We start from the raw sequence: 13,035 nt of genomic DNA, 5'->3' as shown, positions 1-13,035 counted from the left end.
GTAATCAAAGAGCAGATAATTAAGAAGAATTGGTGCAAGACATGCTCGCTAAGGCTCACACTTTAGCGACGTTCCAGCGATCCCACCAGCGATCTGACCTGGTCAGGATCACTGGTGCGTCGCTACATGGTCGCTGGTGAGCTGTTAATCAGGCAGATCTCATCAGCGACCAGTAACCAGCCCCCAGCGACGTGTGGAAGCGATGCTGCGCTTAGTAACTAAGGTAAATATCGGGTAACCAAGCAAAGCACTTCGCTTGGTTACGCGATATTTACCTTGGTTACCAGCGTACACCGCTTAGCGCTGGCTCCCTGCACTCCTAGCCAGAGTACACATCAGGTTAATAAGCAAACCGCTTTGCTTATTTACCCGATGTGTACTCCGGCTACGTGTGCAGGGAGCAGGGAGTTGGCACTGGCAGCCTGAGAGCGGCGTATGCTAGTAACCAAGGTAAATATTGGGTAACCAAGCAAAGCACTTCACTTGGTTACCCGATATTTACCTTGGTTACAGCTTACTGCAGACTGCCAGAAGCCGGCTCCCTGCTCCCTGCACATTCAGATCGTTGCTCTCTCGCTGTCAAATACAGCGATGTGTGCTTCACAGCGGGAGAGCAACGTCCCAATAATGAACCAGAGCAGTGTGTAACGAGCAGCGATTTCACAGCAGGGGCCAGATCGATGCTCAGTGTCACACACAGCGAGATCGCTAATGAGGTCACTGGTGCGTCACAAAAACCGTGACTCAGCAGCGATTTCGCTAGCGATCTCGCTATGTGAGAAGTATCTCTTACTTCAGACATTTGGGAGTTAATATGAGCATAAAGATGTAGTATTTCCATAGTTATTTAAACAGATTTCCAGATAACCTTGGGGACTTCGGCAAGGAACAATTACAGAGGTTCCACTTGTTTATTATTGTGATGGAGGGAAGATATCAATGCAGATGGGACATACACATAATGGCAGACTACTCCTGAAGTCTCCAACATGATTGTCCCGATGACACACATAGAGGGAAATTAACTAAACACTAAAGTGTTTTTGAAGCACTGACATTAATAACAATTAATAATTATATTGTATTAATCAAATCATACATAACTTTTTCCTGTCATTGATATATATATATATATATATATATATATATATATATATATATATATATAAATATACAGTATATATACAGTATATATATATAAATCTCAGTACAGACCAAACGTTTGGGCACATCTTCTCATCTCTAGAACAACTGAACAACTGTTAAGAGGAGACTTTGTGCAGCAGGCCTTCATGGTAAAATAGCTGCTAGGAAACCACTGCTAAGGACAGGCAACAAAAAGAAGAGACTTGTTTGGGCTAAAGAACACAAGGAATAGACATTAGACCAGTGGAAATCTGTGCTTTGGTCTGCGGAGTCCAAATTTGAGATCTTTGGATCCAACCACCGTGTCTTTGTAGAAAAGGTGAATGGATGGACTCTACATGGCTGGTTCTCACCGTGAAACATGGAGGAGGAGGTGTGACGGTGTGGGGGTGCTTTGCTGGTGACACTGTTGGGGATTTATTCAAAATTGAAAGCATACAGAACCAGCATGGCTACCACAGCATCTTGCAGCGGCATGCTATTCCATCCGGTTTGCGTTTAGTTGGACCATCATTTATTTTTCAACAGGACAATGACCCCAAACACACCTCCAGGCTGTGTAAGGGCTATTTGACTAAGAAGGAGAGTGATGGGGTGCTGCGCCAGATGACCTGGTCTCCACAGTCACTAGACCTGAACCCAATTGAGATGGTTTGGGGTGAGCTGGACCGCAGAGTGAAGGCAAAAGGGCCAAAAAGTGCTAAGCATCTCTGGGAACTCCTTCAAGACTGTTGGAAGACCATTTCCTGGTGACTACCTCTTGAAGCTCATCAAAAGAATGCCAAGAGTGTGCAAAGTAGTAATGAAAGCAAAAGGTGGCTACTTTGAAGAACCTAGAATATAAGACATATTTTCAGTTGTTTCACACTTTTTTAAGTATTTCATTCCACATGTTTTAATTCATAGTTTTGATGCCTTCAATGTGAATCAACAATTTTCAGAGTCCTGAAAATAGAGAAAACTCTTTGAATAAGAAGGTGTGTCCAAACTTTTGGTCTGTAATATATATATATATATATATATATATTTATATATGATTTTAGAATATGTACTTACTAGTTGTAACAAAACTAATAATATACATGTAATTCTAAATGTTTTTTAATAGTGTTGCGTTATTTAACCATTACATATCTCAGAAACTACAGCCTATCTGGCAAAAGCGAAGTCATATTATCAATAAGCAACATAAACTTAATATCAAACCGTTCACACACCGTTGGTAGCAAAATCACTTTATACCAATGTTATTGTTGGCCACAATTTACATATTTTTATATACTATTGAATTTGCCATTATTTTCGTTGTTGTAACTGTATTTTAAATATGTATACCGTACCTTTTGAAAAGATCTCGATTTCTTTCCATGCTAAAGAGAAATCTTAATGCTCTGAACGCATAACACTGTTTGGAAAGAGAAAAAAAAGGCAGAGAAGCTGAAATATTTATGCCCATCCACAAACACTATCACCCAACAGGATCCTTCAGGATATTTCATTACTACAGAATATGACATTTATTTTGCATACTCTATGATCTTAGGCCATCTGGCGGTACATCCTCAGTGTGATGATCTGCTACCATCTGGAAGTTTGTGTTACTACCATCATATTTAGTAAAATTGAATTGCACGTTAAATATTGTGAAATGTCTATGGCAGTGATGAGTTTAATGTGTACAACATTCTCTTCTTGCTCGCATATATGAGGCTATTAATGAAGGGCTAATTCAGTTTTTTTTACATTGATAAAGTTACAGAAAACACATTCTGAAGTTATAGAAAGAAACTTAGAAATAAAACTTAACTTTAATTATAATTTATTAGTATAAAGAAAAAGATACTGACCATAATTTCTGTCCATGTGGGTTAAGTGCTGGGTAGACCTAAATAGTCCAAACCTATCCTAATGAATATGTGTATATCTTGGCATGTGAAGCAGGGACATAATAATGTCTCAGCCAATAATAGTAAATACAGAAAGCCATCAAATTAATGGGTAGTCTAAGTAGCCAAATTAGAACAAGGAGCAATGCACCTTCTTGATTAAAAGATGATTTTATTTCATTAACTCATTAAAATCACAATGTACAAAAAATGTTTTAGGGTATGTGCGCACGTTGCTTTTTACCTGCTTTTTACCTGCTTTTTTGCTGCTTTTTCTTCTGCGCTGTTTAATGCCAAAATGGATGTGTTCTTCTATTCAAGCAAAGTCTATGGGAATTTGGGTTTCTTGTTCACACTATGTTGTTCAAAATGCTGCCTTTTTGAGGCAGAACTTTGGTCAAAAACTCAGCTTTTCAAAGAAGCAACATGTCAATTCTTTTTGCCATTTGGGTTTTGCACTGCAAAGCTGAGTTTTTGACCAAAGTTCTGCCACAAAAAGGCAGCATTTTGAACAACATAGTGTGAACAAGAAACCCAAATTCCCATAGACTTTGCTTGAATAGAAGAACACATCCATTTTGGCATTAAACAGCGCAGAAGAAAAAGCAGCAAAAAAGCAGGTAAAAAGCAGGTAAAAAGCAACGTGCGCACATACCCTTAAAAACAAGAGCAGATGATGCGTTTTGGATCAACCGTGATCCTTACTTAGATTTAATACATAAGTGACCAAATTTCAGACTTAAATGCCCCGTGCGGGGCGAGTTTTAGCCCATGTGCAACCAATTAATTTACAACATTTCTTAAAGATTTAGTAAGGGTAAGTTCACACAGTGCGTTTTTCGCAGTTTTCGCGTGCGTTTTTGCTCAGAAAACTGCATGACTTTGCTTCCCCAGAAAAGTCTATGAGTTTTCATTTTTGCTGTCTGCGTTTTTTTTCAGCTGCGTTTTTGTGGTGCCACAAAAACGCAGCATGTCAAGTATTCCCGCATTTTTCACTGCGCTTTTCATCCATTGAGTGCAATGGGATGTTGAAAGACGCAATGAGAAATGCAAATAGGTCCGTTTTGGTGCGTTTCTAAGACCAAAAATGCAGCTATAAACGCAGGAGGTGGGCAGTAAAGTGACATGTACAGGAAGAGGATTCCTTCTGTCAGTAAACACAGACGTGTGAATCCTCCCGGTACCGTCACCGCCGCTTCCACCTCCCATCCTGTGCATGTCTGCTGCCGTGCGGCACCATGTTCGGGCGGGAGGTGGAAGCAGCTGCGAAATCAAAAGTGAACAGTAGAAAAAAAAAGTCATACTCACCTGTCTGCAGACTCCCGATGCCATGCCCGCTCCCATCTCCTCCCGGTACCGCCGCTCCGGGTGTGTGCAGTCTCCCCGGGTACGTATGCCTGCAGGATGCAGGACCTGGCGATGGATCACCTGATGCAGTCACCTGACGCGTCAGCTGATCATAAGTCTCGGGCTGACGCCAGCACCCGGCCGGTTTAACCTATTAGCGGATGCGTCAGGAGACTTCATCCCTGATTACCGGCAGCTCCTGCAGCGATCGGACGGGATCAGACTCGCTCTAGGAGCTGCCGGTAATCAGCACATAAGTTTGTTTTTTTATTTATTTTTTTGTTTTTTTGCACCGATGCATCTGCTGATTGTATAAACGGCTTTTATACAATCAGATGCTGTGTGATGTGATTCAGGCACTTGATCCTGACACATCATCTGATCGCTTTGCCTTCCAGCAAACCGATCAGATGATATTGGATCCGGATTGGACGGCGCGGGACCCTTGAGCCAGGATTACTGCGGAGGGGGGGGTTCTTTATTTCAATAAAGATGGAGTTACAACACTAATTGTGTTGTGTTTTATTTCTAATAAAAATATTTTTCTGTGTGTTGTGGTTTTTTTATCTTTACTAGAAATTCATGGTGGTCTAATATTGGCGTGACACCATGAATTTCGGGCTTAGGGCCAGCTGATAATATACAGCTAGCCCTAACCCCATTATTACCCAGTGAGCCACCCGGCATCAGGGCAGCTGGAAGAGTTGGATACAGTGCCAGAAGATGGCGCTTCTATGAAAGCCATTTTCTGGGGTGGCTGCGGACTGCAATTCGCAGCGGAGGTGCCCAGAAAGCATGGGCACCCTGCACTGTGGATTCCAATCCCCAGCTGCCTAGTTGTACCCGGCTGGACACAAAAATTAGCCGAAGCTCACGTCATTTTTTTTTTAAATTATTTCATGAAATTCATGAAATAATTAAAAAAAAGGGCTTCTCTATATTTTTGGTTCACAGCCGGGTACAAATAGGCAGCTGGGGGTTGGGGGCAGCCCGTACCTGCCTGCTGTACCCGGCTAGCATACAAAAATATGGCGAAGCCCACGTCATTTTTTTTGTTTGGGGGGGCAAAGAAATCCTGCATACAGTCCTGGAAGGAGGATGCTGAGCACTGTAGTTCGACAGCTGCTGTCTGCTCTCCTGCATACACTATTGGATGGAGGATGCTGAGCCTTATAGTTCGACAGCTGCTGTCTGCTCTCCTGCATACACTATTGGATGGAGGATGCTGAGTCTTGTAGGTCTGCTCCCCCTGACTCTCCTTCCAGCATACAGTCCTAGATGGAGCATGCTGAGCCTTGTAGTTCTGCAGCTGCTGTCTGCTCTCTTGCATACACTATTGGATGGAGTATTCTGAGTCTTGTAGTTCTGCAGCTGTCTGCTCTCCTGCATACACTAGTGGAGAATGAAGAACATATTGAAGAAGGAAATGACATCAGACCTTTTTTTTTTGTTCACTGATAAAAAACGCATAAAGACGCAGTGAGCAAAAACGCAGCTAAATGCAGCAAAAAACGCACCAAATCGCGGCAAAAATGCGTGCGTTTTTGAGCGGTTTTTGCCGCAAAAAAACGCACAAAAACGCAGCGTCAAAAAAACGCAGTGTGTGAACCTAGCCTAACATAGTAAGTGGACATGAAAAACAGAGGAGAAAAAAAATATTCACACACCTTGATACAACATTCAAATAGATAATAAAACCATAGGCGTTAGCCCACCTCAGTGTGTTCAGACCGTATGACAATTAATTTAAGTGATAGCGGAACTGCTAATAATGTGAATGCCCCTCAGATTAGACCAATAGGATAAGGCAAAGTATACAAAGATTATTATCAGGACTTAATATAGTTAGTGTTGGCTAACCTCACCATATTACAACATGATAATGGGATACGACAATAGAGAAACCACTGGTAATATGAATACTCTCATTATCGTGCTGCCATTACATAGTAAACAACATAGAGATAGTTAATACCATGCCAGTAAATAGTTAATATTAAAGGGAACCTGTCACTAGATTTTGGCCTGCTAAACTAAAACTAGCACCTTAAGCAGAGCCTGTGCTGCATTCCATAAAGGTGCACTTTACTCCCTAACTCCCCCCAACCCCCACTGTGAACCCTAAAAATACCATTATAAAATCTCCAGTCTTGTATGTATATTGTCTGGTCCGGTCTGATGGACGTCCTAATCTGCACCTCCTGTCCCTCCTTTCGCTCTCCTTTTGTGTTGATTTACATGGATGATGCCTCGGACGCCATCCATGTAGGTGGGCAAAATCTTCAAATTTCCGGCTCACACAGGCACACTTTGCTCTGCCCTGTTTCGGGCAGAGCCGAAAACATAGTTGTCTCTGTGCAACCGGCAAGATTTTGCCCGGCGATGTGGATAAAGTAGCTGATGTCACCAACATTGCCGGGCAAAATCTCGCACCTGCGCAGAGAAGTTGCTGGTTGACACAGGTGCACCTATGTTTTCAGTTCTGCCTGCAATAGGGCAGAGCGAAGTGCGCCTGCACAAGCGAGGAAAATGTCTTTACAGGTGCGAGATTTTGCCCGCTACATGGACGGCATACGAGGTGTCATCCACATCAATCAGCACTGGAGGAGGGTGAAAGGAGGGACAGGAGGCACAGATTAGGATGCCCATCGGATGGGACAATTTACATACAGGGCGGGAGATTTTATAAAGCACAGAATGCAGCACAGGAGCTGCTTAACATGCTAGTTTTAGTTTAGAAGGTTAAATCTTGATGACAGGTTCTCTTTAATAGGCTTTAATGTGTTGCTAGAGCCTGGCAATAAAGAATGTTGGCAAGAAAAAACGTCAGTAATGTAGACTGTCCCTATATAGTATTGTCAACACACAACAAAAAATATTAAATTTTGTACATTAACCCAATATCAAAAAATTTGGTGGTCGAGAGAAAGTTCATAGCATGAATAGTTACCTATCCCATTATCAGTATAATAGAAAATTCAAAGACTAATAATATAGTAATGCCAAGTAACCAATATCTATCTGGCCTAATTATATTGACACTCATTACCAATGACATTAAATGGCCAAAGGACCGCTAATAGTATGAACAGTCCTTACACAATGCTGATAGCAAAAAATGTAAGTTAAATTCAAGTTCAAGTTCAATTCAAGTTAAAATTCAAGAAAGCCTACTAATAGTGCAGATGATGGTAATATGTTACATACAACTTATTATTTAGAATAAATAAGTACAGAAAAAATATCACATTTCTATTCTGGCCTCAATATACTGAAAACTCAAGTGTGGTAATTAATTAATGCCCAGTATAACATAAATAGAATGAATTCTGACAGAGAATTAATTTATTAATTCAACCAAAATTACTGTTTAAATGGGGACCTAATTCAATTTAGGAAAAAGGAGGTACCAACAGAAAAGAGACACCTAATATACGTAATTGGATAGTCTACCAAATAAAAAATGCCATTATAACATATCGGCCACTATTTTAGGAAATAAAGAAGAGATCCGTTCTTAAGGGCAATCCCACTGGTGCCTTAGTAATAAGATGCAGGATCCTTTTAACCTTCTGTATTAGGACTCGGCGGTCCCAATCCATGCCCTGCTTAGGATTTTCCATTTTCTTGATGCCCATGCACCAAAAGTGGGTAAGGACCCTTCAGAAAATGTCTGGAAGCTCCAGGCAGGGACATTTTGTTCAAGCTATTTTGAGGTTGGGAACCATATAGATGTTCACAAATCCTCCTTTTCAGTTTCCTATTCATTTTTCCAATATACTGTTTATTGCATGCATTATATATATGGTTTCAAAATTTTTAAAGGATTTAATATAAGTTTTTTCTGTCACACATGAAGAAAATTGTTTTGCTTTCTATACATATTACAAATACCACGCCTAGGCAAAGCACACGGATAAGAACCCAGTATGGTAAGCCATGTGTTGTTATATTTATTACCCTCAAAAAGACTAGGTGTGAGTTACCTATGAAGAATGAAGTTTGGTTGCTTATATATTAGATATGAGTATGGATTAGAGATGAGTGAACCTTTGGAGGTTCAGTTTTCTCTGGCAGCAATCGAAGCAAACCTACACTGGTTCATTCTTGGCACGAGCCCGGTTCAAAATCACTGATTGCCATTTCGAGTCTCGGACCACATACAGCCAGTCATAAGCAGATCACAACCGGGGTATGCTTTGTTCAAATTTTTTTAGGGGGTTGCACACCACATCTAATCATGCTGTTGTTATCCCCAGTACGAGCCGTTCAAACACTGCAAGTGGCTCGCACAGGGCTGAGCCCCAAATCTCGGGTTCACTCATCTCTAGTAAGAATCAAGGGATGATCCAAAACGTATAATTTGCTTTTGCTTTTTTAAACATTTGTTTGTCTATTGTGATTTTAATAAGGATTTGAAATAAACTCATCTTTTAATCAAGTGGATTGCTGAAGAACATGCCCCTGTATTTCGGACTTTGATCTTCCAGTGACTAGCGGGAATCCATCTCTGTGCAACCCTCTCTCCTACCAGGATTAGAATTATTCTGGTGGTCTGACTGATAAGTGCATTTCCTTTTTTCCACTGGTAGTGCACTTTATTAAACAAAGGTCACAATAACCAGTAATGTCCAAACCTAATGGCACACAAATATCACTAACAATTAACTTAGTACTTTATTATGACCAATACAAAAATGAAAAGGAATTAACAAAAGGACAAATTAAAACTAAATCAATATTTAATATGACCACACTTTGTGTTTAAAATGGCATCAATACTGTTAGATACCTGCATAAAGGATTCTTTTTTTACACATAGTCCCATTGTACACATAGTCCTACCGTGTTTTTCCAAAAATAAGACCTCCCCCAAAAATAAGCCCTAACAGGGATTTTCAGCATTTTCGGAGAAAGGCTTAAATATAAGCCCTCCCCCGAAAATAAGCCCTAGTCCCGGATCAATAATGAAGTGTCCGTGCAGCTAAAAAAGATACAGATACTGCAGGACACTTCATTATAGACAGCGGCACCCGGCAATCACACTCACCAGACGCCGAGCAGCAGGACCTGCAGTGATCGCACACCCACACACATCAGTTCTCACACACACACACAAACACACAATCAGATCACACACACACACACCAGATCGCACACACAGTCAGATCGCACACATAATCAGATCGCACACACAAACATTGGATCACACGTTCACATCAAATCACACACACAAACATCGGATCGCACACACACTCACCTCATTCAGTGACATCGATCTCTTCTCACCGGGAGAATCCTGAGAGGCAGTGCAGTGCAGCGCGACGAACAGGACCTGCAGCCGGACACGTGACTTGCTCTCATTCCCTGCTGCCGTAAGTGAAGTGATGTGATGTGATGTGTGTGTGTGTGTGTGTGTGTGTGTGATCTGCTGTGTGTGTCTGCAATCGGCTGTGTGTGTGTCTGCGATCGGTTGTGTTTTTCTGTGATCGGCTGTGTGTGCCTGTGATCGGATGTGTGTATCTGTGATCGGCTGTGTGTATCTGTGATCGGCTGTGTGTGCCTGTGATAGGATGTGTGTATCTGTGATCGGCTGTATGTGCCTGCGATCGGATGTGTATCTGTGATCGGCTGTGTGTGCCTGTGATCGGATATGTGTATCTGTGATCGGCTGTGTGTATCTGTAATCGGCTGTGTGTGCCTGTGATAGGATGTGTGTATCTGTGATCGGCTGTATGTGCCTTCGATCGGATGTGTGTATCTGTGATCGGCTATGTGTGCCTGTGATAGGATGTGTGTATTTGTGATCGGCTGTGTGTGCCTGCGATCGGATGTGTGTATCTGTTATGGCTGTGTGTGATCTGCTGTGTATATCTGCGATCTGCTGTGTGTGTGTGCCTGTGATCGGCTGTGTGTATCTGTGATCGGCTGTGTGTATCTGTGATCGGCTGTGTGTATCTGTGATCGGCTGTGTATATCTGTGATGTATCTGTGGCAGATATCCATGGTTAATTGCGGTCCCGAACAGGGATTTTTAAATCCGGTTGGTCCTGCCGATCCTGGATATCTGTGGGTTCACACATCACTACTAACCAACTAACTAGTATCATTATCTTTTCCAGCCTTTTTCTTAACCCTGTCCAAAATTTTGTAAGATGTGTTGTTCCCATCAATTTCACAATGAGTTCCTTTTTTCATATTAAGTGAAAAAATGTCTAACTTTTACCATCTGATTTGTGTCCTATGTTCTGAATAAAATATGGCTATTTTAGATTTTTAAGTCATTGCATTCTTGCCTTTTTTACATTTTAGACGTCATTGCAACTTATTTTTGGAATTTGTATTGTATGTGAAAATGGTGCAAACTGGGTTTACATTTCATAAGACAGGTGGATTTATAACATAGATTCAGACTAGCAAAATTTCTTTTTTTGTTTTGTTTAATGCATTTACTTATGCTTTGTGAAGCAATTTAGAACATTAATACACTAATTTTATTGCTGATTTCCGCCTACAACTGAAGCAAAAAAATTAACTCCAGTTACATTGGAAATTTAGCTGCTGGTGCATAGCATTACAGAGCTGTGGGGGTCTCCTAGAACCCAGCAGCTCCCGTGCCCTCTTTACACCTACCGTGTTTTTCCAAAAATAAGACCTCCCCCAAAAATAAGCCCTAGCAGGGATTTTCAGCATTTTCGGAGAAAGGCTTAAATATAAGCCGTCCCCCGAAAATAAGCCCTAGTCGCGGATCAATTAGGAAGTGTCCGTGCAGCTAAAAAAGATACAGATACTGCAGGACACTTCATTATAGACAGCGGCACCCGGCAATTACACTCATCCGACACTGAGCGGCAGGACCTGCAGTGATCACACACCCGCACACATCAGCTCTCACACACACACACACACAATCAGATCTCACACACACACCAGATCTCACACACAAACATCGGATCGCACAAACAGTCAGATCGCACACATAATCAGATCGCACACACAAACATCGGATCACAAGCAAACATCAAATCACACACAGAAACATCGGATCGCACACACATCGGATCGCACACATATCGGATCGCACACACATCGGATCGCATACACACTCACCTCATCCAGCGGCAGCGATCTCTTCTCGCCGGCAGAATCCTGAGAGGCAGAGCAGTGGAGCGCAACGAACAGGACCTGCGGCTGGACACGTGACTTGCTCTCATTCCCTGCGGCCGTAAGTGCTGGATGTGATCTGCTGGATGTAATCTGCTGTGTGTGTGTGTGTGTGTGTGTGTGTGTGTGATCTGCTGTGTGTGTCTGCAATCGGCTGTGTGTGTGTTTGCGATCGGCTGTGTGTATCTGTGATCGGCTGTATGTATCTGTGATCAGCTGTGTGTGCCTGCGATCGGATGTGTGTATCTGTGATCGGCTGTGTGTGCCTGCGATCGGATGTGTGTATCTGTGATCGGCTGTGTGTGCCTGTGATCTGCTGTGTGTGATCTGCTGTGTATATCTGCGATCTGCTGTGTGTGTGATCTGCTGTGTGTGTGTGATCTGCTGTGTGTGCCTGCAATCGGCTGTGTGTATCTGTGATCGGCTGTGTGTATCTGTGATCGGCTGTGTGCGCCTGCGATCTGCTGTGTGTGATCTGCTGTGTATATCTGCGATCTGCTGTGCGTGTGTGTGTGTGTGTGTGATCTGGTGTGTGTGTGTGATATCTGCTGTGTTTGTGTGTGCGATCTGCTGTGTGTGTTAATGTGTCAGCCAGCAGCAGGGAAGAACGGCATGCAGCACCGATCGAGATCACAGGAGGACCTGGGAAACACGCAGACGTCCTGGTCTGGTGAGTATGACTCTCCTGGGAAGTGGGGGGGGTCTGCTTTTTTGGGGGGTAAACTTACCCCCAACCGTGTTTCTCCAAGAATAAGACCTCCTCCAAAAATAAGCCCCAGTGCTTTTTTGGGGGGCAAAAAAAATATAAGACAGTGTCTTATTTTTGGAAAAACACGGTAGCAATCACATGACTGTTGGGTCCAGAGTAGGAAGCACTGTAAGTGCTTTGTAATCTGTAGACACAAGCGCTGGTTCAGCCCTGTACATACAAAGATGTAAAATGTTAATATTGTAATAAATGTTTATTTTCTCTGTCAGGAGTCTGTGTCCGACAGCCAGCTCCCCACTCCCACAGTAACACGATCTTGAGCAAGCTGCTTACACTGTACTGACATTTTAGAATATCAGTACAGAGTAAAGTGTGGACTGCCTGGACATTTATAGTTTATGGGCAGTCCAGAAGTAGTTAAACAAAATCTTGCAGATCATTGCTACCGGAACAACAGCAGAATTAATCAGAGACTGGCTGCAATAATAGAGCCTAGTATATTTTACTCTGAAAAAAAACAAAACACTTTAATGAGCTTAGATGACAAGCCCAAGAGTCTTGTCTCCATCAGCTTTTCACTGCCCTGCTCAGCTTCTCCTGCCCTGCTCAGCTTCTTCCTGCCCTGCTCAGCTTCTCCCTGCCCTGCTCAGCTTCTTCTTGCCCTGCTCAGCTTCTCCCTGCCCTGCTCAGCTTCTCCCTGCCTTGTCAGCTTCTCCCTGCCCTGCTCAACTCCTCCCTGCCCTGCTCAACTCCTCCCTGCCCTGCTGAGCTTCTCCCTGCCCT

The 13,035-nt window shown here is 42.6% G+C and overlaps 1 protein-coding gene across 3 annotated transcripts in view; it reads right to left on the bottom strand.

Annotated features, from left to right (window-relative positions):
- Nucleotides 1-13,035, bottom strand: part of NEK10 (NIMA related kinase 10) — a 368,787-nt gene that overhangs the window by 219,316 nt on the left and 136,436 nt on the right. For all 3 annotated transcript variants that reach the window (XM_075316653.1, XM_075316655.1, XM_075316654.1), the window contains exon 16: nt 2,487-2,551. In XM_075316653.1, the coding sequence (XP_075172768.1) occupies nt 2,487-2,551 (65 nt within the window). The remainder of the gene's footprint in view (nt 1-2,486; nt 2,552-13,035) is intronic.

Source organism: Anomaloglossus baeobatrachus, chromosome 6 (genome assembly GCF_048569485.1).
Source record: "Anomaloglossus baeobatrachus isolate aAnoBae1 chromosome 6, aAnoBae1.hap1, whole genome shotgun sequence".
In the NCBI taxonomy this organism is placed as follows: domain Eukaryota; kingdom Metazoa; phylum Chordata; class Amphibia; order Anura; family Aromobatidae; genus Anomaloglossus; species Anomaloglossus baeobatrachus.
Note: the sequence above shows the minus strand (reverse complement) of the source record. Positions and strands in the feature narration are given on the sequence as shown.